Source organism: Palaemon carinicauda, chromosome 16 (genome assembly GCF_036898095.1).
Source record: "Palaemon carinicauda isolate YSFRI2023 chromosome 16, ASM3689809v2, whole genome shotgun sequence".
Lineage (NCBI taxonomy): Eukaryota > Metazoa > Arthropoda > Malacostraca > Decapoda > Palaemonidae > Palaemon > Palaemon carinicauda.
Genome location: NC_090740.1, coordinates 112,243,434 through 112,267,260, shown reverse-complemented (window position 1 = coordinate 112,267,260; position 23,827 = coordinate 112,243,434). Strand labels below are relative to the sequence as shown.

Sequence of the window (23,827 nt, the reverse complement as noted above, 5' to 3'; positions counted from 1 at the left end):
CATTGGCTAATTATCGATTTGCAGCTGGGACCTCTCATTGTCTCTCGTCGTTTTGGTAGTTCCGCTTCGGGAGTAATTACCAAGGAACCTAATAACCCAGGCAATGGCGTCTTACCTTCAAAGGTCGCCTCGTATTAATGAGGGATGTGTGGCACAGATAGATAGATATGTAGAGACTGAGATAGGTGGAGAATAGGCACGCAAGTCTTCGTTGATGAATGAAATGTCGAGAGAGAGAGAGAGAGAGAGAGAGAGAGAGAGAGAGAGAGAGAGAGAGAGAGAGAGAGAGAATTAAATTCTACTAGTCATTATTATTTTGTGAAGACGGGAGAGAGAGAGAGAGATTTGCGTTAATCAATTTATTGCGCCCATTGGTGTCAGACGTTTGAGTACATGGTAACAGTAATATTGTTTACATCTATAATGTAATTAAGTTATATCAAAAGAATACATAAAAGAGAGAGAGAGAGAGAGCGAGAGAGAGAGAGAGAGAGAGATTTGTGTTAATCAATTTATTGCGCCCATTAGCGTCAGACATTTGAGTACATGGTAACAGTAATATTGTAAATCTATAAAATAATTAATTTATGTCAAAAGAATACATAAGAGAGAGAGAGAGAGAGGGAGAGAGAGAGAGAGAGAGAGAGAGAGAGAGAGAGAGAGAGAGAGAGAATTTGTTTTAATCAGTTTATTGCACCCATTGGGGTTAAATATTTGAGTGCATGGTAACAGTAATATTGTTTACTTCTATATAGTAATTGAGTTATGCCAAAAAGAATAAAAAAAATAGACAAATTTAAGTACATATCAAAATCAAAAATAATATTGTTCACATCTTATATATTAAAGATTATACAAAGGAATTCATATGAATACAAAATTAAATTTAGTTGGATTTCGTAGGCAGGTTGTACCTATCTTTAGTTAATATTACAACAGTCAATTTAATAAAAGGGTAATGATTATTCAGTATCCACCAAAGTGAAAATGGCACATGAGGATCTCATCGAAAAAATTATTATCTGTCAATCATTTTTTCCATAGATCAGCTACTGTGAGTCTTTGGGGGTATTAAGCCATTAACAAGTGGACATTCCAGGCAAGAGTGTTCCAGGGTGTTGGCGTTAGGTGCGTCACATAACCTACAGGAGAGAGAGAGAGAGAGAGAGAGAGAGAGAGAGAGAGAGAGAGCAGTGTTATCTGCCGTTCATTGGCAACAGAGATAACTGTAAGTTAAAGAGAATCATGTCAACTTTCATGTGATTCCAAGATCGTCTTCAGTGGTCTGATAAGTTGTTGATGTCTTCGATGAGGTTTGAAGACAATATTTATACAGCTCTTAGAGATAAAAGCAGTATATATATATATATATATATATATATATATATATATATATATATATATATATATATGTATATATATATATATATTATATGTGTGTGTGTGTGTGTGTGTGTGTGTGTGTATAAAGAGAGAGAGAGAGGAGAGAGAGGAGGAGAGAGAGAGAGAGGAGAGAGAGAGAGAGAGAGAGAGGAGAGAGAGAGAGAGAGAGAGTTTGCCATTCGTTCAGAAGGTCAGACCTCAGAATGAAAATGACGAAAAAACTTTAGTTAAAATAAAATAAAAACAGAAGATTTTTCCTTAAGAGAACGGAACACGAACTCAATTGAACAGCGATTCATTCGCTAATAACGTGATCACGAAACGAGAGAAACAAGACGAAGAAATCCTTTGAACACGACAGAGAACAAAGCAAAGACGAAACACTCCAGTCAGGAAACGCCGCACAACAAATCAATTTTAAACAACTCTTTCTGACAAAGCATTTGTCATCCAGACAAACGGGCGTTATGGAATCTCATTCAATAATCATCGACTGTTCTATCAATGAGTAATAGAATTTCCCTAATTCCCAAGACGACGAAACTGTTGGGGAGAAATTTTCAAACTACCATTACTGAATGGGCGTCCGAGTTCTGCTAAGTGGCTCAGCACAATAATCCTTTTAACAATATTAGTTTATAGATTAACTATACCTTTATAGTTGATTATTGTTACAGGACCCTCTTCATTATTCACTATCTATAGGTTTTGTATCATTGTTATTCTATCTTTACGACTGTAGTGGCCGATGTGGTAACGTCCCTGACTGGTGAACGCCAGACTGGGGTTCGAGTCCATCTCAGAGTCGCGAGTTTCTTTGGTCACTGCAACCTCACCATCCTTGTGAGCTAATGATGGGAGTGTTTGGGGAGCCTATAGGTCTATCTGCTGAGTCATCAGCATCCATTGCCTGGCCCTCCCTGGCCCCAGCAGGGGTGGAGAGGGGGCTTGGGTGCTGATCATATATATGGTCAGTTTCTAGGGTATTGAAATGCTTGATAGGGCAATGTCACTGTCCCTTGCCTCTGCCATTCATGAACGGCCTTTAAACCTTTCAATTTGATTAATTATGTTTGCTGCAGTGAATTGACCAACACTCAAATTTCTTTTCACATTTTCAAATATAAAACAAAACGAGAGAGAGAGAGAGAGAGAGAGAGAGAGAGAGAGACGAGAGAGAGAGAGAGAGAGAGAGAGAGAGAGAGACTCATTTCACTAAAATCTCTCTCTCTCTCTCTCTCTCTCTCTCTCTCATTTTATTTTAACGTACATATGAAAATGTAACATGAAATTTCAGAGAGAGAAAGAGAGAGATTGTGGATGATTGACTCAATTTACAAATCTCTCTCTCTCTCTCTCTCTCTCTCTCTCTCTCTCTCTCTCTCTCTCTCATTTTGTTTTAACTTATATGTGAAAATGTAATATGAAATTTCAGATCTCTCTCTCTCTCTCTCTCTCTCTCTCTCTCTCTCTCTCTCTCCTCGGAGGACAGAAAAGAGATTTTACTAGATTTCCCATATAAAAAAGGATTGATTGTTTATTTATTTAGAGCTCATGGAGGCGGTTATATAAGAGAGTGAATCTATAATCCATCAAAAGGTCTGTTTATCCTACTAGCCAGATTATAGTTGCGTTTAAGAGGCTTTATTGGACATGTAGGCTATAAACGCCTGTTTTTTTTATTTCTTTTTTTTTTGGATACATACATGTGTGTGCATCTGTGTTTATATATATATATATATATATATATATATATATATATATATATATATATATATATATATATATATATTTGATACATACATGTGTGTGTGCAGCGTTTAAGAGGCTTTATTGAAAATGTAGGTTGTAACCGCCTGTTTTTTTTTTCATACATACATGTGTGTGTGCATCTTTGCTTTTTATATATATGCGATACATACATGTGTGTGCGCAGCGTTTGAAAGGCTTTATTGAACATGTAGGTTGTAAACACGTGTTGTTTTTTTTTTGTTTTTTTTTTTACATACATGTGTGTGCATCTATGTATTTTTATACATATACGATACATACATGTGTGTGCAGCGTTTGAAAGGCTTTATTGAACATGTAGGTTGTAAACGCGTTTTCTTTTTTATACATACATGTGTGTGCATCTGTGTTTATATATATATATATATATATATATATATGTATATATATACATACATATATATATATATATATATATATATATATATATATATATATATATATATATATATGATACATACATGTGTGCAGCGCATGAAAGGCTTTGTTGAACATGTAGGTTGTAAATGCCTGTTTTATACGTACATGTGTGTGAATCTGTGATTGTACATATATTTGATACATACATGTGTGTGCATCTGTTTATTATATATATTTGATACATTCATGTATGTGTATCTGTGTTTTTTCATATATATATATATATATATATATATATATATATATATATATGATACATACATGTGTGTGCATCTATGTTTCTGGATGCAATGCCAATTCACACTTAAAAATTTACCGTAAGAAATCGGTAAACATCCTGGAATAAATGTTGCCAGGCATTTACCGTTTTAAAAACGGATGTATTGACGGAAAGGAGTGATATTAAGATCACCAACCCATAAAAGATAATAACTAAGTAGGGTACAAAATACGGTCGCTCGTATTTTACTGAAATACGGCTGACAACAGTAGAATTCTACAGAGAATTTCCGATTATAATTACGGATTTTTAAGATTGTAGGCTCCCGCCATACATGAAATGTCTCGCTTTTTTTTTTTTCAAATCTGGTCACATTAGGTTAGAACAAAGATACTAGAGTAGATAATTATATTCAAAGGCTTAGTTTGGCTATGGAGAATTCATTATGTTATATGAGAAATGTCTATGTGAAATATTTTTAAAAGAAATTACTTCTAGAATTGTATCCAGAGAAGTAATTTGGTTTCTCTACGTTGATGATTTTGTTCTGTGTTTGGCAGCTTCAAGAGAAATTATTCAGGAATTTCTTTAGCAGAAATTGAATAACTTAGTTCAATTTATAAAAAACATATTAATGTGTTTGCATGTTTGTCAGTATCAATATATAATTCCTTATCATCTTCCTTTAATTATTGAACAAATAGAAATTTTTGTAATGCTGAAGAATTTGCTATTTAGGTAACCGTAATTCTCCGTCTCTCTCAAAATATTCTCAATTTTTTTTCTTTCCAGGGATTGGAGGACCTGGAAGAACTGGCCATACGACGATGTAAACTGGACAGCCTTCCCCCCGGAAGTCTCTCCGCCTTGAGCCGCCTCAAGGAGCTAGAAATAACGACCCACAATGGCGACTGGGCCGCCCTAGCTATGGATGTGGTCGAAGGGTCGCTGCCATCCCATCTGGAGAGGGTCTCCCTCGCCCACAACAACATCTGGACGATGCCCCCAATGGCCCTGTGTGGGAGGAGTCTCGGTCATCTGGATCTAGCCAATAACCACCTGCAGGATATCCAGGTTCTTGGGTTCACCGGGAGGGTGTATCCTTCCGCGTCGTCGCTGAACATCTCCAACAGCAGCTTTCACTTGCAGGAAGTGTATGTGACGGATGATTCAACAGAGTATTCGGATAATGACTGTGGCCAGGCACTGCAAGAGCTGCTCCTGGATTATAATGACTTGGTGAGGCTTCCCGCGGGTGGTTTCCGGGTCTTGGCCGGTCTCCGCGAGCTACATATTCGCAACAACGATATCAGGCTTATATCAAGTGAAGCCTTTGAAGGGCTTAAAGCCTTACAAAAACTCTATTTATCTAATAATCATATCATTGTTTTACAGAATGGAACTTTTCTTGATAATTCACAGTTAGAGGGTTTGTATCTAAACAATAACACATTAAGTTCACTTAGTTCAGGCGTTTTTGTGGGTTTGAAGGAGTTACAGGTACTCGATCTATCATATAATAGATTGTGGTTCGATGACGATGAAGAAGACCTATTCAAAAACCTACATAGATTAGTAATCCTCAATCTATCCCACAACTCTCTCTCTAGAATTCCATCCCATCTACTCAGCGATCTTACTTCTCTCCAACAACTAGATCTCTCTTTCAATTTCCTTTCCAATCTTAATACTGAAAGTCTCAACTTCCTTTCAAACTTATATTCCTTAGACGTATCCAGTAATCAGTTACATTCTGTTAAGGAAATTAGTTTAAGAGGACTTGTTGGGTTAAGTATTCTTGATCTGACCAACAACTCCATAACTGACATACATCCAAACGCTCTACATCACAGCTCGAATTTGAAAGAGGTTTACCTTGCTGCTAATCAGTTGCAGTCTATCCCCAGTGCTCTTCAGAATCTTTCTTTTTTAAAGATCATGGACATTAGCAAAAATGAGATAGTTAGTATCCAGCCTTTCTTATTTCGCGACCTCAGGAATTTAGAACACCTTGACATTAGCGTTAACAAAATGAGTGGCCTGTCAGAAGGATCATTTAATGGTCTTTCAAACTTGCAAACTCTTAACCTTTCATCTAATTATATAAGAACACTAAGTGATGGATCATTTAATGGTATCCCTAAAATTAGAGAGCTTATTATATCGAAAAATGAACTGAATGACATAAACGGTATTTTTGCTGGACTTGAACACCTAGAAGTGTTAGATTTGGCAGAAAATAACATAAAGATGTTTGATTACGCTTTTATTCCAAGACTGCTTATGAAACTCATCCTAAAAAGAAATCGGATTCAGAAGCTTGGAAACTTCTTCAAAGTGCATGGCATATTAACGCTGGAAGTCATTGATGCGAGTCACAATGCAATACAGAAATTAACAGAAGTGTCACTTCCAAACACCATAAGAGAAGTTATTCTTCACAATAATGAAATCAGTGTTATTCTCCCAAATACGTTCCGTGATAAAAGCGCTCTTCAGGTATTAGATATAAGGATGAACTTGCTAAGAAAGCTTGATCCACAGTCAGTCAGTGTTAGAGGCATGGCTGGAAACCAAGCACAAGCTCAGTTGTCCCTCTCTGGAAACCCACTACAATGTGACTGCGAGATGGAATGGCTTTTTGGATCCTCTGGCATTCCTCAGACAACACCAGTAGCAACAGAGGTGACGTTTTTGCAGCCTCGCGTTAATGACTTGGCTCTGGTTACCTGTACGTTATCGCATTCACGCACAGGTTCCACAGTCTTGACTCGAGTGCTTGAAACAACTCCTGAAAATTATCTGTGCCCGTATGAGACTCATTGCTTTGCAATTTGTCACTGCTGCGATTTCATTGCATGCGATTGTCAGATGAAGTGTCCAAGTGAATGTTCATGTTTTCATGATGACACTTGGTCTATAAATCTGGTTGACTGTTCTGGAGGAAATTTGAATCAGTTACCAGATAAGGTACCAATGGATGCTACAATAGTTCTGTTAGATGGAAACAACTTTGAAATTCTACATGCTCATCCATTCATTGGTCGACATAGCATACAACAATTGTATTTGAATAATTCCCAAATAAAAACTCTACACAATCGTACATTTCACGGTCTGACATCTCTGAGGTCTCTGCATTTGCAAGATAATATGATAGTACACCTAAAAGGCTTCGAGTTTTCTGGTCTTGGACAGCTTAAGGAACTTTACCTTCAAAATAATCGTCTATCTTTTATTAACAATGCTACTTTTGCTGACCTGGAATCCTTGGAAATATTGAGATTAGACAATAATTTCATTATTGATTTTCCTGTTTGGCTCCTAAGTAAGAATGTTTTCTTAACTCAAGTGTCAATTGCCAATAATCCATGGAAGTGTGACTGTCAGTTTGTTGAATCTCTCAGGGAATGGGAAAGCCACACGTCAAATCTGTTATTAGATCCCGAAAGTGTTTTCTGTGTTCACAGCAGTTCAGGTGTTGTTGGATCTGGCATCATTCTTCCTGGTTTCTCTTGCACCAAATCTCAACATGGTGTCATGAGGTATCAGTTTGGTCAACAAGAACTTCCATTTCTTGCAGGCAGTCTATGTGGTGGCGTTGCTCTCATTAGCGCACTGGTCGTCGTAGCAATGCTAATTGCTAGGCGCAGTGCATCAACAGCAAGTAAACTTGGAATTAATGATTCTCAAAATTACTGCCAAGAGGAGGATGGTAAAGTCTTTGATGCTTATATAAGCTACAGTGCTAATGATGCAAGTTTTACAAGAGATGTTTTAGCTACAAAACTTGAAAATAGCTGTCCTAGCTACAAGCTCTGCTTGCATTCCAGAGATTTTACTGAGAATAGTAGATTGTCGGAGTTTATATCACAGTCGATAAGCTTCAGCAGAAGAACAATAATAGTTCTTTCCAAAAATTATATTGATAATGAATGGAAAAATGCTATATTTAAGAAAGCACATACAGATAACTTGAAGGAGAGTGATACAAACATAATTGCCATTTACCACGATGGTGTGTCTTATTCATCTTTTGATGCAGATTTAAAGTCTGTCCTTAAAAACAGTACAAAGATTTACTGGGGAGATAAACATTTTTGGAAGAAACTAACAAATTCAATGCCACAAAAACAGACATATACAAACATACCAGTTTACATGTCTGATAACACATACAAACCCACAATGCCTTCTCCCATAACACAGCCTGCATCAACAATGCCCTCCTCTTCTTCCGTCCTTACCAGTACATCAGGTCTTACAACACCTTCAGATATGAGCAGAAAACCTTGTTATCAACAGGAAAATATAGAAACATATACTTCCCCACCACCCCCGAGGCCATGTTATGCCTCTCCATTGCCTTGCGACTATATCGTAATGCAAGGACAAGAGTGTAATGACCTAGAGTGCCCTTGTCATAACCAGTCTAGTAATGCCTTTGCTTTCACAAATGGTGACAGCTCTTCCCTCCATACGTATTCTTCCCTTGATGCATTTGCTAACAGCCTACCCCAAACCTCATCCTTGGAACCCTTCACTCCGCGAGCGACGTCCCCATCAAGCAATCACTATAGTGTCATTGATGTGCCTATAAGAAGAACCGTCCGAGAAAGCAAGAAGAAGAAAAAGAGGCCTCAGAGTCAGGCAGGTCCTTCTGCCACATTAGAACCCAATGAAGACTCTACAAAGCACCAAACCCAGAGTGACACTTTTAGAAGGACCAAAAGTCTACGAATTTCTAAGCATAAGAAAGATCGCAGTATTCCAGGCACTGCGGGGTCTCTTAGGGATTATCCTTGCGAGCAATATACAGATCCCATACCCACCTCAGTGAACAGCTGTGATGGTCTCAATACCCACAGCATAATGAATGCTAATGATTTGTACATAGGCCTTGCTGATTCACCTCCAGAACCTACAGCACTGAGCGAAGAGTGCTTCGTCTAGTCCAAAAGACTGTGATTCATTACAAGTAGTTTTTATCGTCACTATCTTCATCACAAATGTATCTACATATACAGTATATATTTTGCTTTACATGCAAACAGACCCCCAAATACATTAATTCATTTATATATATATATATATATGTATATATATGTATATATATGTATATACATATTCATAAATATATATATTACACGTTGTATACAGACTCAGGCATGAATATATTTATAGTCACATATAGTCATGCACAAATTGATTAATTAATGTATACTCACCTTGGGGTAAACATATATCCCTCTACTATTCAAGGCACTCAGGTCCTCAGGCTATGGGCAAACCAGTGATTTCACACTAGCACACACATAATGTTTATTACTCTTTCCAGACAGATATGTTAACTTGGACATGTGAAATATCCATCCATAAGTTGTGTATGCTGCCTTCTGTGTCAGAATGATTCGATAGAATTATTTTTATCTTTGGAATTGGATTTCTATGAACCAATAAACCTTGAAACTATAAGCATTCTGTGTTAGTTATCTTAATTGGATTGGGCTTGGCAACAGGCCACTGAGTACCTCTTCTGGAGGCTTTTTCGACCGAAACTACTACAAGGCCTACTCGTATACTCACCAGTGTGTATTTAATTGGTGGAATTACGTAGCTTCCCTTCGAAATACGGAACAAACTCCTTTTAACAAGTAGCACTCAAGAGAGTAAAATTCTTCTGTGGATCTTTTTCTTTATTTTTTTTTTCCTCTGTCGATTCCTGGCAGGAGACGAAAGAGTTGAAATTCGTATCCCATTTAGTGAATTCTTCGACCTTCTTGCCGTCGTTTAGTTTAGCATTGTGCTGCAACGGACAACGAATTGCATCTGCCCCAGTTACGAGATTGGCTGGGTCTTTTTTTAAAGAAATCTCAAATATAACAAGCTTTTGAAAACATATGAATATAGATTCATGTTATCTACAGTCTGGAGAGAGAGAGAGAGAGAGAGAGAGAGAGAGAGAGAGAGAGAGAGAGAGAGAGAGAGAGATTGAACTTTTGTTACCTTGGTTATATAACAGTTGAAGGAAATCGTATTTAGTGATAATCAACACTGGATTTATCGTCATCAAAACGTTCCTTGGTGTGTCCGACTACGTAAGGTTTTCGTCAAAAACAAGTTTATTGTAAACTGAAGATCATAAATACATACATATGTATATATACATACACATACTGTACAGTATATATATACATACACACACACACACACACATATATATATATATATATATATATATATATATATATATATATATATATATATATATCACAGACACATACATCCAAATATATATATATATATATATATATATATATATATATATATATATATATATACTGTATATATATCCATATACATACATACATACATACGTACACTCGGCTAGAGTACTGCGTCATTCAGGCCACAGTGTGAAGGAATGACTCACTCCCAGCATTTATGACTAACTGAACAGATACAACCTGGGTAAAGAACACACGTAAGAAATCAATTGAATCTCAGCAATGCGGTCCAACCCTTTTTTCCCTCTTTTATTCTTCTTTCTTCTCTTTTTCCGTTATCTTTCAGCAATGTTTTTGAGTTACGTCTTGTTTAGCAATTCTTTCTCACTTTATTCCTTTTTCCTCTTTATTTCTTCTTTCTTCTCTTTTTCCATTATCTTTCAGTAATGTTTTGAGCTACGTCTTGTTTAGCCCTGAGTAGCGATTTAAAGCTTTCATATGCATGTTCTGAAAATAAATAATTACCTAAAACTTGCTATCTTCCAAAAGTTCAAACTTGTAGCAAATGTTTTTAGGTTTAACATACTGGCATAAGTCTCTTTTTATAGTTTATATATGAAAGATGTTTTAATGCTGTTATTGTTCTTATCTTAATTTTTCATTGCTTCTCTTAGTTAATTTATTTCCTTATTTCCTTTCCTCACTGGGCTAATTTTTCCCTGTTAAAGCCTTTGGGCTTAAAGCATCCTGCTTTTCCACCTAAGGTTGTAGACTGAAGGTTTCACTATCTTCCAAGAGTCTTTTTTTATAGATTTGTACGTATGCATATTCGATCTTCCAAATGACAAATTATGGTGAAATTACACGGAAAAATTTAAACCTGTTTTCATAGACATATTCATATTATTTCAAATGACTGATTATCTTATCAATTCATTGAAGGAACATTTCAATTGCATTGTGCACCAGTCAAGGAAAGGTGAATTTTTTAATCTATAACAAAACTACGGAAAAGAAAAATTCTATTTTTTTATATATCGCAATGCTGAATAAAGTATAGAGGATGTACCTGCCACAAATATGTTGCTCTTTGTTCGTTGTTTGTTCCACCCAAGCTAGGACCAGGCAGGGCCAGGCAATGGCTGCTGATGACTCAGCTGGTCTATAGACTCCCCCCCCCTCCCGCATCCCTAGCTCACATGGATAGTAAGGTTGCAAAAACTAAAGGAACTGACGAGTCTGAGCGAGACTCGAACCCCCGACTGGCAATCAGCAAATGAGGCAAAATAGATAGCAGCAGAAGGTTACAGACAGATAAGCAGAGGCAGGGATTTCAGTCAAAATGAAGCAGTCATGTACTTTGCAATATCCATGTGGTGTAGACGTGCTGTGCGTGGTCCAGAATGTTCTTTGATGCATACTTCTAAAGCAAAAACTACTCTTATTAACGTATTGTTAATTTATGGTGAAACTAAACAACATAATTGTTACCAACTCTTGGCTGGTTATTAGTGACTGAACAGCAGCCAGTGCAGTGATTATTCCAGTTGGAGAGAGAGAGAGAGAGAGAGAGAGAGAGAGAGAGAGAGAGAGAGAGAGAGAGAGAGAACGTTTATATCTCAAGCCTACTTCTATTTGGACTCAGGAGTTAAAATGGTATAATGGTAAGGAATGATAATCAGAAGATAAGCCTATAGATTGGTCTCTTTTGTGATGTTTTTGAATCCTTCGCTTAAAGAAGTTGTTCGTCTGACATTTCCTTCATTTTATCTCTTTCCCTTTTACTTGCCCTGTTAAAAAAACCCTAATTTTAATCGGAAATTCTCCGTAAAAATGTATTGTTCTCAGCCGTATTTCAGTAAAATACAGGTAACCGTAATTTTACCCTACTTTGTTATTATCTATTTACGGATTGGTGACCGGAATATCACTCCTTAACGTCAATATATCCGTTTTCAAAACGGTAAATGCCTGGCAACCTTTATTCCAGGATTTTTACCATTTTTTATGGAAAATTTTTAACAGGTTGGATTGGTGGTGAGAAAGTTATGAAAACAAGATGTACAGAAGGATACTTTATAATCAGATGAGATGAATCACTGGATTAGAAAAGTCAGTATATGTGTAAGATAGATTTGCTGGCACAAGATTTCTAAGAATTTTCGACGTACTGTCTTCTGTATTGGTGTTTAAAGCCCTCTATACTATGTAAGATATCTCTCTCTCTCTCTCTCTCTCTCTCTCTCTCTCTCTCTCTCTCTCTCTCTCTCTCTCTCTCCAAAACCAAGACTTCTAAGGGTTGTTTAATCAGTGCATACATATATAATTATACCAATGAATTGATTGGTAGAGTGATTAACATCCATCTGAAGTTCGTATATCTAAATGTGACATTCTCTATGGCAGAGAAGGAATGGAGAAATTAGTGGAAGCTAAGCCAAGATGTAGCATAAATGATACGTTTAAACTTTCACCATAGACGTTTAATAATATTGTCTTCCATACAGAATGGATTATGTTATAGATAGACCAGGGAACACAAGACCTGCCACAGTTATCCAATACCCTGAGCGAATTGCACTGTATATGAGTTTTGAAGCCCTATTTATCTTTTCTGTCCTTGCGATTTTCGCAATTCAGTTATTAACACCACAATACATCATAAGTAATTTCCTTTGTGAATCCCCGTTTCAATGACCAACCACGAAGATTTGTTTTCCCTCTGAGTAATTGTTTATGGTGATTACATGCGATTCCATTATACAATGGTGCCATCTGTCATTCAAATCACCAGGCGATTCATTTACAAACCACCAGCCACTGTCCTTCATTTTACCAGTAAGTTACTGGGTGCTTTGCAGAACTGCTTGAGCTGAAACTGACCTCGAAATGTGCGAGGTCTTTGTTGTGAGCAGAGTCTCGAAATGTGCGAGGTCTTTGTTGTGAGCTGAGTCTCGAAATGTGCGAGGTCTTTGTTGTGAGCTGAGTCTCGATATGTGCGAGGTCTTTGTTGTGAGCTGAGTCTCGAAATGTGCGACAACTAGATTCATCTGTTGATATTCGTCTTCCCTTAATGTTTCGTGTGGTGTGACATTGATTATACGGATTGCACAATGTTCTTCTACTACGGTACAGACATGCGTGAATACATGCAAGAGATGGTAATGTTTATAGTCCGTATGCTATGTATATATTACATACGTGTAACAATTGTTTATATGTTCCTGCATATATGTGTATATATACACACATATATATATACAGTATATATATATATATATATATATATATATATATATATATATATATATATATATATATATGAGTATGTGTATATATAAATATATACTCATATATAAATACATATATATACACATACATATATATATATGTGTGTGTATGCATATCTGTGTATATATATATATATATATATATATATATTATATATATATATATATATATATATATATAATGTATATACACATATGTATGTGTGAATTTCCAAGAATGATCGATCCAACAACACCCATTTTAAACGACCGTGCGACGACATATTCCAACATATTTTAAACAGTTCTCAAATTCAGAATCAAATTCTAACATCGGTTCTTGGAGCTGTTATTACCATTGATTTCAGACGCAGATTATCCATCATTACCTAATATTTTACGCAAGGAGTTTTACTTTCCATCATTTTTATTATCTTCTAATCAGTGACTTCAGTTGCCAAGCGCTGCATGATAACATATTGAGTTAATTTTTCTAAATGGTTTCGTACATGATACATTTACTTGTTAACACGCACATTTCAGATATATATGACTAGTTTAATATATAAGGATTATGAAGCTTCAAACTGTTATGTTTATGGTGAATATAAATTGTTTTTTTTTCGGAGTACTGAAATACTTTTAATATACATTCAAATGCAGTACACATACACACATATAAATATATACATATATATATATATATATATATATATATATACAGTTAGAAAAATACATATATGTGTATATATACATATGTATTAATTCAGAATTATGTATATATAGTACATATATATATATATATATATATATATATATATATATACTGTATATATATATATATATGTGTGTGTATGTGTATATATATATATATATATATATATATATATATATATATATATATATATATATGAGTGTATATATGGGTCTGACCATGTGCGTGCATGTATATATTATGTATGTTGCTATTGACTGAATAACTCATCAGTATTAACATGAACAGAACATTCAGAAGATGTTTGCAGACTTCATAAGCAGAAAAACCTTTGATACGGGTAAAAAAAAAAGAAATAATTACAAATAGGACTAGAATGACTTAGAGAGAGAGAGAGAGAGAGAGAGAGAGAGAGAGAGAGAGAGAGAGAGAGAGAGAGAGAGAGAGAGAGAGAAAGAAATTGATTGATTGATTGATTACTTGGCGATCTCACATCACGATAGTTCGATCTTTTCTCAATCAAATACATTTTTTTAATTCCTCTATATTTCCATATTCTAGAATACATAAAAAATACAATCAGTATGTCGCAATGTATTTACAAAAATGGAATGACATACCTGGTCCATATTAGAAGTCAGGAAATGGCTAAACTGAAGTGTCATCATAGAATATCGGGAATTTCTAAACTGGAATCATGATATTAGTATATCGGGAATTACTAAACTGAAGTGTCATAATATTAGAATATCAAAAATTGCTAAACTTAAGTTTCATCATATTAGAATATTGGTATTTACTAAACTAAAGTGTCATCATAGAATATCGGGAATTGCAAAACTGAAGTGTCATCATAGAATATCGAGAATTGCTAAACTGAAGTGTCATCACAGAATTTGGGGAATTACTAAACTGAAGAGTCATCATATTATAATATCGGGAATTGCTAAAGTGAATTGGCATCACAGAATTTGAGGAATTGCTAAACTGAAGTGTCATGCTAGAATATCGGGATTGCTAAACTGAAGTGTCATCATATTAGAATATCGGGAAATACTAAACTGAAGTGTCATCATAGAATATCGGGAATTGCTAGACTGAAGTGTCATTATATTAGAATATAAAAAATTGCTAAACTGAAGTGTCATCATATTAGGATATTGGGAATTACTAAACTGAAGTGTCATCATAGAATATCGGGATTGCTACACTGAAGTGTCATTATATTAGAATATGAAAAATTGCTAAACTGAAGTGTCATTATATTAGAATATAAAAAAATTGCTAAACTGAAGTATCATCATAGACTATCGGGAATTACTAAACAGAAGTGCCAATTGCTGTACCTTTTAACTCATGAGGCAATACCAGAGGGACGAGGTCTTCAATAATGTACCAATATTGCTCATGGGAGCATCCGAGAGTTTAAATAAAAGAGAAACGGGGGTTAACGACCTGGTGCCCAAACCAGAGCCCTGGAAACTCTTTCACATTCAAATTTACATTCTCTTAACGAGGTGGCAATGTCGCCAGTGCCTGATCCTGACCACAGTGCCAAGCTATGTGCAGAAACAAAGTGCCAGAGTCAATGTGGGCTGAAATGTGTAAAAAAAATTGTTGATCGATTCTGTATGTCCTCATACTGATAATAACCATATTGTTTTATTCCTCATAAATTTGTGTTATATGCTCTCTCTCTCTCTCTCTCTCTCTCTCTCTCTCTCTCTCTCTCTCTCTCTCTCTCTCTCTCTCTCATATTGTTGATCGATTCTGTATTTCCTCATACTGATAATAACCATGTTGATTTGTGCCTCATAAATTTATGCTATATGTGCTCTCTCTCTCTCTCTCTCTCTCTCTCTCTCTCTCTCTCTCTCTCTCTCTCTCTCTCTCTTGTTGTGCTATTTGGGAATGGTAGAAATTTCCTTTGACCCACGTTCAAAATTCCTTTCATACCCGCTTTATCTGTTAAATGGAACCACCTCCACTTCGTCGCAACCTTTTTGTAATGTCATATTTGGCATAACACTTACATAAATACGTTGGTTTTGGGGGATGTTGACTGTATATATATATATATATATATATATATATATATATATATATATATATATACATATATATATACGTGTGTGTGAATATGTCTGTATGGACAGTATATAAATATATATGTATATATATCATTATATATATATATATATATATATATATATATATATACATATATATATGTATATAAATGTATCTATATATATGTGTGTGTATGAAGTATATATATATATATATATATATATATATATATATATATATATATATATATATAAATTATATATATACATGTATATATATATATATATATATATATATATATATATAACTCACTTGTGAGTTTAAATCTCAGTCTATGCCTCTCTTTGCCTGTCCCTGAGAACTGAACCAGAATATGTATCCTTCCTTCCTTTCCTGTATTTTCCTTCAACGCCTGTTTTCCTGGATTTAGTTTTAACTCCTCTTTGTAAGTAAAGTGTAAATTTGTATAATAATTGTATATCTAGTCAATGAGATAAATAATATATAAAGAAATCTAAGAGTAATTGTGATTTTTTTTCCTAAATAAAAGGTATATATACATATAATGGAGTTTTGCTTGCCTAAAATTAGCATAATTCTTTTCAAGGTGGAAAAATGAGGTTTTTTTTTTTCAATGGAAAGAGAGCTCTGGAATTCGAGATTAGAATTCTTTTTTTTTACTTTTCATTAATGAAGTTTATATATTTCTCGTCCTTTTTTATTTCCTTTCTGTTTCCCCTTTTTGATATTTCCTTTTACGTCTTTCAAAGCAGATTTTTTTTTCTTTTTTTTTTTGGCTGAATTGAAAAATGAGTTTCATGCATTTTATAACGAATTTCTTTATTAAAATCTAGTGGTTTCATTTATTTCACATTTTATACATTTCTATGATCTTTGTTATTATTATTATCATTATTATTATTATTATTATTATCATTATTATTATTATTATTATTATTATTATTATTATTATTATTAGCTAAGCCATAACCCTAGTTGGAAACGACCGAATGCTATAAGGCCAAGAATTACAACAGGGAAAAATTATGATAATGCTAGTTATTATCAGTAGTAGTAGTAGTAGTAGTAGTAGAACTAGTAGCAGTAGTAGTAGTAGTGATGTTTTCGACATTAGTGGTATGTAATTGTTGCTCATAGCATTGTATAGAATACTGAACACAAAAAAATGCTTTCACAAAAGTTAGAAAAATATTAAAAAAAAAAAAAAAAAAAAGGCTGAATGAAACAGAATACCATTGTGGGAAATATTCACCACAAAGAGAAAGAAAAAAAATGAATAAAAAAAAAAGACCTAAAAATAAGTGACTGATTGATCTATCCAAAATACTGTTTCGTAAAATACGAGGGAAGTCTTTGCTCCAAGATAAATCTTCGCACAAACACACACACACACACAATATACATATATATATATATATATATATATATATATATATATATATATATATATATATATACATACATGTATATACAGTGTATATATAAATATACATATATAGATATATATGTGTGTATATATATATATATATATATATATATATATATATATACATATATATATATATATATATATATATATATATATATATATATATATATATGTATATTTATATATATATATATGTATGTATGTATATATATCCATGTATAGATTTATATGTGTATATATGCATATATCATATATACACATATGTGTATACATATATATATATATATATATATATGTATATTTATATATATACACTGTATATATACATATATATATATATATATATATATATATATATATATATATATATATATATATATACATAGTATTCCATGCATCTAAACAAGACTCTGGGAGTATCAACTTTCGATGGTCTCTAGGTCCTCACGGCCTTAGGAATCACACTTTACAAATTTAACTTGTGGAATTTATTATCCAATTTCCGCCTGTCAATTTCGCTCCAAGTTTTGTGTGTTATACCATGATTCTAGTTTTAGCTGCAAAAAAAAAAAAAAAAAAAAAAAAAAAAAACATTAAAAAAAAAGAAAAAAAAATATTCAAGGTGAATCAAAACAGTAAAAAACAGAAAATCTATTTCTGACAAACAATCTGTGGATGGGGGGAGAGAGAGAGACTACTATACTAGTTGGAAAAACATTCTGAGAGTGCAGACATTCGTCACGGCACCTTATTTCTGTCGACCTTTTGCTCGACCTTGACCTTGATCTTTGATCTAGGGGCTTTTAAAATTGAATCAATTCCATGTCTCAACTTAAGAATTAATCCCTGAAAGTTTCAATACTCTGTGAGTAAAATTATGGCCAGGAAGTTGTTCACAAACAAACAGACAAACAGGGGCGAAAATATAGCCTCCTTCCAACAGATATCATAAAGGCTACCATGACCCCTGGCTAGTACAGGGGTAACGTGTTCGCTTAGCATTCCCATGGCAGCAGATCGATCCCAGCCCAAGACCATGAGTTCAAGCTGTTTACTGGGGGAGGCCACAGCTATGTTTGGGCACCACATTAGGGGATTGGGCTTGCCCGGCTGACGTTCTGGCGAGCATCTACTCTGATGGAACTGGAACTGAACGAGACACCTTTACCTTTACTTTAAACATGGAAGCAGGCGGTACTGGAATTCTGATATCTCAAAAACGACATTTTCCACAAATTTCTTGACAAACATTGATGTGATTTCGAATTTCAAGTACTTACTCCATCTACCGCCATTAGTTAGCACAAAACTAATCGTGTATTCTCAAATTGCAATATACATAATTGCATAGTATTAGATACATATGCAGAAGTATTCTCATATTCTCATTGTTCTCTAGTCTTGGGTAGTGCCATAGCCTCTGTACCATGGTCTTCCATTGTCTTGGGTTAGAGTTTTTGTGCTTGAGGGTACACTCGGGCACACCATTCTTTCTTCTTTCTCTTCCTCTTGTTTTGTTAAATTCTTTATAGCTTATAAAGGAGATATTTATTTTAATGTTGTCACTCTTCTTAAAATATTTCATTTTCCTTTTTCCTTTCCTCACTGGGTTATTTTACCTGTTGGAGCCTCTGAGCTTGTAGCATCCTGCTTTTCCAACAAGGGTTGTAGCTTAGCAAGTAATAATAATAATAATAATAATAATAATAATAATAATAATAATAATAATAATGTGGGCTTATAGCATTCTGATTTTCCAACTAAGGCTGTAGCTTTGTTAATAATAATAATAATAATAATAATAATAATAATAATAATAATAATAATAATAATAATACTCACGTAACTGAATGATCCATTTGATATTCCTAGGCCTTTGATTATTGGTTTGAATTTCCCCATTTATAAATTGATAACAAAATCGTTTTTGTGATTTCCTTTATATCATTTAAAAAGTTCAGTTTCAGGTAAATTTTAACCTATAGTCCATTTCTTTTAGCGAGTCATATTTGCACCGACTCACAACAGTACCCTTTTAGCTCGGAAAAGTTTCCTGGTCGCTGATTGGTTAGAATTATCTTGTCCAACCAATCAGCGATCAGGAAACTTTTCTGAGCTAAAAGGGCACCCCTGCGAGTCGGTGCAAGTATGACTCGCTAAAAGAAATGGACTGTAAGTTCTAACCTACTTTAGTTCATTAATACCTCTCGTGGTGAAAACAACGCTGTACTTTTATTTCTCTATCAAAGTAACAAATCTATTGATGATTATTTGCATCCAGTGAGATTCTCCTGATAGGTTATAATGATCATAAGCTATGATAAAGAAGGTTTGAAATCAAGGAAGTGATTTTTTTTTTTACTTTTCGATGCAACGGACAAAATTACTGGGTTAAGGTTAAGGTTAAGGTGTCTGGTTTCAGTTCCAGTTCCATCAGAATAGATGCTCACCAGAACGTCAGCCGGGCAAGCCCAACGCCCCAATGTGGTGCCCTACCACCGCAGTGGCCTCCCCAGTAAACAGCTTTCATTAAAAGGTTAAAGGTATCTGGTTTCAGTTCCAGTTCCACCAGAATAGATGCTCACCAGAACGTCAGCCGGGCCAGCCGAACACCCCACTGTGGTGCCCTACCACAGCAGTGACCACAGTAAACAGCTTAAACTCCCAGTCCTGGGCTGGGATTGATCTGCTGCCATGCAAATGCTAGGCAAACACGTTACCACTGTACTAGCCATGAGGCTAGCCAGGGTTGGTTACATCTGCTGAGAATTTTAGGCTTTCCTTGCTATAAGCCCATGGGCTCCAACAGGGAAAAATAGCCCAGTGAGGAAAGGAAATAAGGAAATAAACTGCAAGAGAAATTATTATTATTATTATTATTATTATTATTATTATTATTATTAGCTAAGCTACAACCCTAGCTGGAAAAGCAAGATGCTATAAGCAAAAGGGCTTCAACAGGGAAAAATAGCCCAGTGAGGAAAGAAAATAAGGAAATAAATAAACGATATGAGAAAAAATTAACTTTTTTTTAAGAACTAGTGAGTTAAAACTCGCATACATCAAAAAGTCAGGTACTAGTCTTTCCATCTCGATGTTATCTGTTTATTCGGACGCGAAATATTTCATTAATGGAAGCCTTCACGGGAGATATGTCAGGTCGAGTGGAAAAAAACTAAAAAAAACTGGAGAGCTGAAGCCAGGAGAGCTCTGTAGTAAGCATTTATTCATTTGGATTTCTCGTGGCTTGACATGATTCGTAAGAGGCAGACAATTCCACACTATTATTATTATTATTAGTAGTAGTAGTAGTAGTAGTAGTAGTAGTAGTAGTAGTATTAGCTAAGCTACAACCTTAGTTGGAAAACCAGAATGCTATAAGCTCACATTATTATTATTATTATTATTATTATTATTATTATTATTACCAGCTAAGCTACAACCTTAGTTGGAAAACCAGAATGCTATAAGCTCACATTATTATTATTATTATTATTATTATTATTATTATTATTATTATTATTAGCTAAGCTACAACCTTAGTTGACAAAGCAGGATGCTATAAGCCCAAGGGTTTCAACAGGAAAAAATAACCCAATGAGGAAAGGATATGATAAAGAATAAACTACAAGATAACTAATGAATAATTAAAATAAGATACCTTAGGAGCAGTAACAACATTAAAATAGATCTTTCATATATAAACTACAAAAACTAAAAAAATTAAAAAAACAGAGGAAGAAATGTAAGATAGAAATTAAATTATGCCTTAGCTCATATTTATATTTCAAGAATCGAGTCGAGTCATTAAAGGAATCGCATCATAAGAAAAAGTTGTCAGATTTAGCATTCCTTTAAATTTTTGTGACATTTGGAAGTTAATGGTAAGAAGAGGGATGCTAAACTCCAAGGATCTTCCATAAAGGAAGGTTCACACAGGATGTTTTTAACCGCAACGGACACCGCACATTTATGGCAGTATTGTTTCACTTAAAACGTTTTGACCTTAGCGGCCACGGCAAAGTAATGCCTTTTTGTATATATTTATTAACCTTTTTAGCAGTATCCAGTGTCAGATTGGACGGGCCAGCTCTGCAAGAGTCAAGTTAGACTTATTAGGCTGGTTATTCTCCTGCTTTTGATAATAGCAATAAATCTGCATTTATCTCGGAACGTCCGGCAACCGCTTGTTTGTGCGGCTCCGGCGCGCGGTGAGAACACCAAAGGCTCCGGCGTGCGGTAGAAACAGCAAAGGCTTCGCCACGCGGTGGAAACAGCAAAGGCTTCGCCGCGCGGTGGAAACAGCAAAGGCTTTGCCGAGCGGTGGAAACAGCAAAGGCTTTGCCGAGCGGTGGAAACAGCAAAGGCTTCGCCGCGCGGTGGAAACAGCAAAGGCTTTGCCGAGCGGTGGAAACAGCAAAGGCTTTGCCGAGCGGTGGAAACAGCAAAGGCTTCGCCGCGCGGTGGAAACAGCAAAGGCTTCGCCGCGCGGTGGAAACAGCAAAGGCTTCGCCGAGCGGTGGAAACAGCAAAGGCTTCGCCGAGCGGTGGAAACAGCAAAGGCTTCGCCGAGCGGTGGAAACAGCAAAGGCTTCGCCGCGCGGTGGAAACAGCAAAGGCTTCGCCGAGCGGTGGAAACAGCAAAGGCTTCGCCGCGCGGTGGAAACAGCAAAGGCTTTGCCGAGCGGTGGAAACAGCAAAGGCTTCGCCGAGCGGTGGAAACAGCAAAGGCTTCGCCGCGCGGTGGAAACAGCAAAGGTTTTGCAGCGCAGTGGAAACAGCAATGGCTTCGCCGAGTGGTGGAAACAGCAAAGGCTTCGCCGCGCAGTGGAAATAGCAAAGGCTTCGCCAAGTGGTGGAAACAGCAGAGGCTTCGCCGAGCGGTGGAAACAGCAATGTCTTCGCCGCGCGGTGGAAACAGCAATGGCTTCGCCGAGTGGTGGAAACAGCAAAGGCTTCGCCGCGCGGTGGAAATAGCAAAGGCTTCGCCAAGTGGTGGAAACAGCAGAGGCTTCGCCGCGCGGTGGAAACAGCAATGGCTTCGCCGCGCGGTGGAAACAGCAAAGGCTTCTCCGCGCGGTGGAAACAGCAAAGGCTTCGCCGCATGGGGGAAACAGCAAAGGCTTCGCCGCGCGGCGGTAACACCAAAGGCTTCGTCGCGCGGCGGAAACAGCAAAGGCTTCTCCTCGCGGCAGAAACACTAAAGGCTTCGCCGCACAGTGGAAACAGCAAAGGCTTCGCCGCGCGGCGGAAACAGCAAAGGCTTCGCCGCGCGGCGGAAACAGCAAAGGCTTCGCCGCGCGGTGGAAACAGCAAAGGCTTCGCCTAGTGGTGGAAACAGCAAAGGCCTCGCCGCGCGGTGGAAACAGCAAAGGCTCCGGTGTAGGGTGGAAACAGCAAAGGCTCCGGAGTGCGGTAGAAACAGCAAACATTGAACAATCGACCGCTCGTATCTAACCGCGCGGTGGAAAACACCCTGTGGGAAACAGGTCTTAGTTTGCAAGAATCTTCCACGTATAGAAAATTATATTTATTTCTTCACGATGTTATATTGGTGAGCGTGTGTGCGTACGTTTAAAAGGTTTAAAGACCGCTCATGAATGGCAGAGGCAAGGGACAGTGACATTGCCCTATCGAGCCAGACAATGCCATAGAGACTGACCATATATACATATGATCAGCGCCTAAGCTCCCTTTCCACCCAAGCTAGGAACAAGGAGGCCCAGGCAAGGCCAGGCAATGGCTGCTGATGACTCAGCAGATAGACCTACAGGTTCCCCGAAACGCCCCATCCTTAGCTCACAAGGATGTTGAGGTTGCAGCGACCAAAGAAACTAACTGAGCAGGACTCGAATCCCAGTCTGGCGTTCACCAGTCAGGGACGTTACCACCTTGACATTTTAGTATATAATGAAAAAAGTGTTTACAATAATGGTCAGAGAGTGGAATTATACCAAAAAGAATCAGAATACTAAGGACTCTGATGATGATAGAATTTTATTTGAAGACTGAGTCGTCTTAATATTCTCTAATCTTTCATTCCTGTCATCATTCACATCCCCGGGAGACGTTCTCACTATAGCATAATCCTCTATAAAAAGTATGAAGTAATTAACGCTTATATTTAGGAGTCACCAAAAGGTCAAAGTTCATGATGGGAGAAGTAAGAAGATCAGACTTCTATCCGTTACAAATTTCGCCATCGGAGACTTCCATTAACAAGATTAAAACTCTGCTTAAGATATTATATTTTTCCTTGTTTCCTTTCCTCACTGGGCTATT

The 23,827-nt window shown here is 36.1% G+C and overlaps 1 protein-coding gene across 1 annotated transcript in view; it reads left to right on the top strand.

Annotated features, from left to right (window-relative positions):
* LOC137655094 (toll-like receptor Tollo) overlaps positions 1-8,869 on the top strand; it is a 57,360-nt gene extending 48,491 nt beyond the window's left edge. Inside the window, exon 2 of the mRNA XM_068388990.1 lies at positions 4,607-8,869. Coding sequence (XP_068245091.1) covers positions 4,607-8,767 — 4,161 coding nt within the window. The 3' untranslated portion in view covers positions 8,768-8,869. The remainder of the gene's footprint in view (positions 1-4,606) is intronic.
* Positions 8,870-23,827: the final 14,958 nt, after the last annotated feature.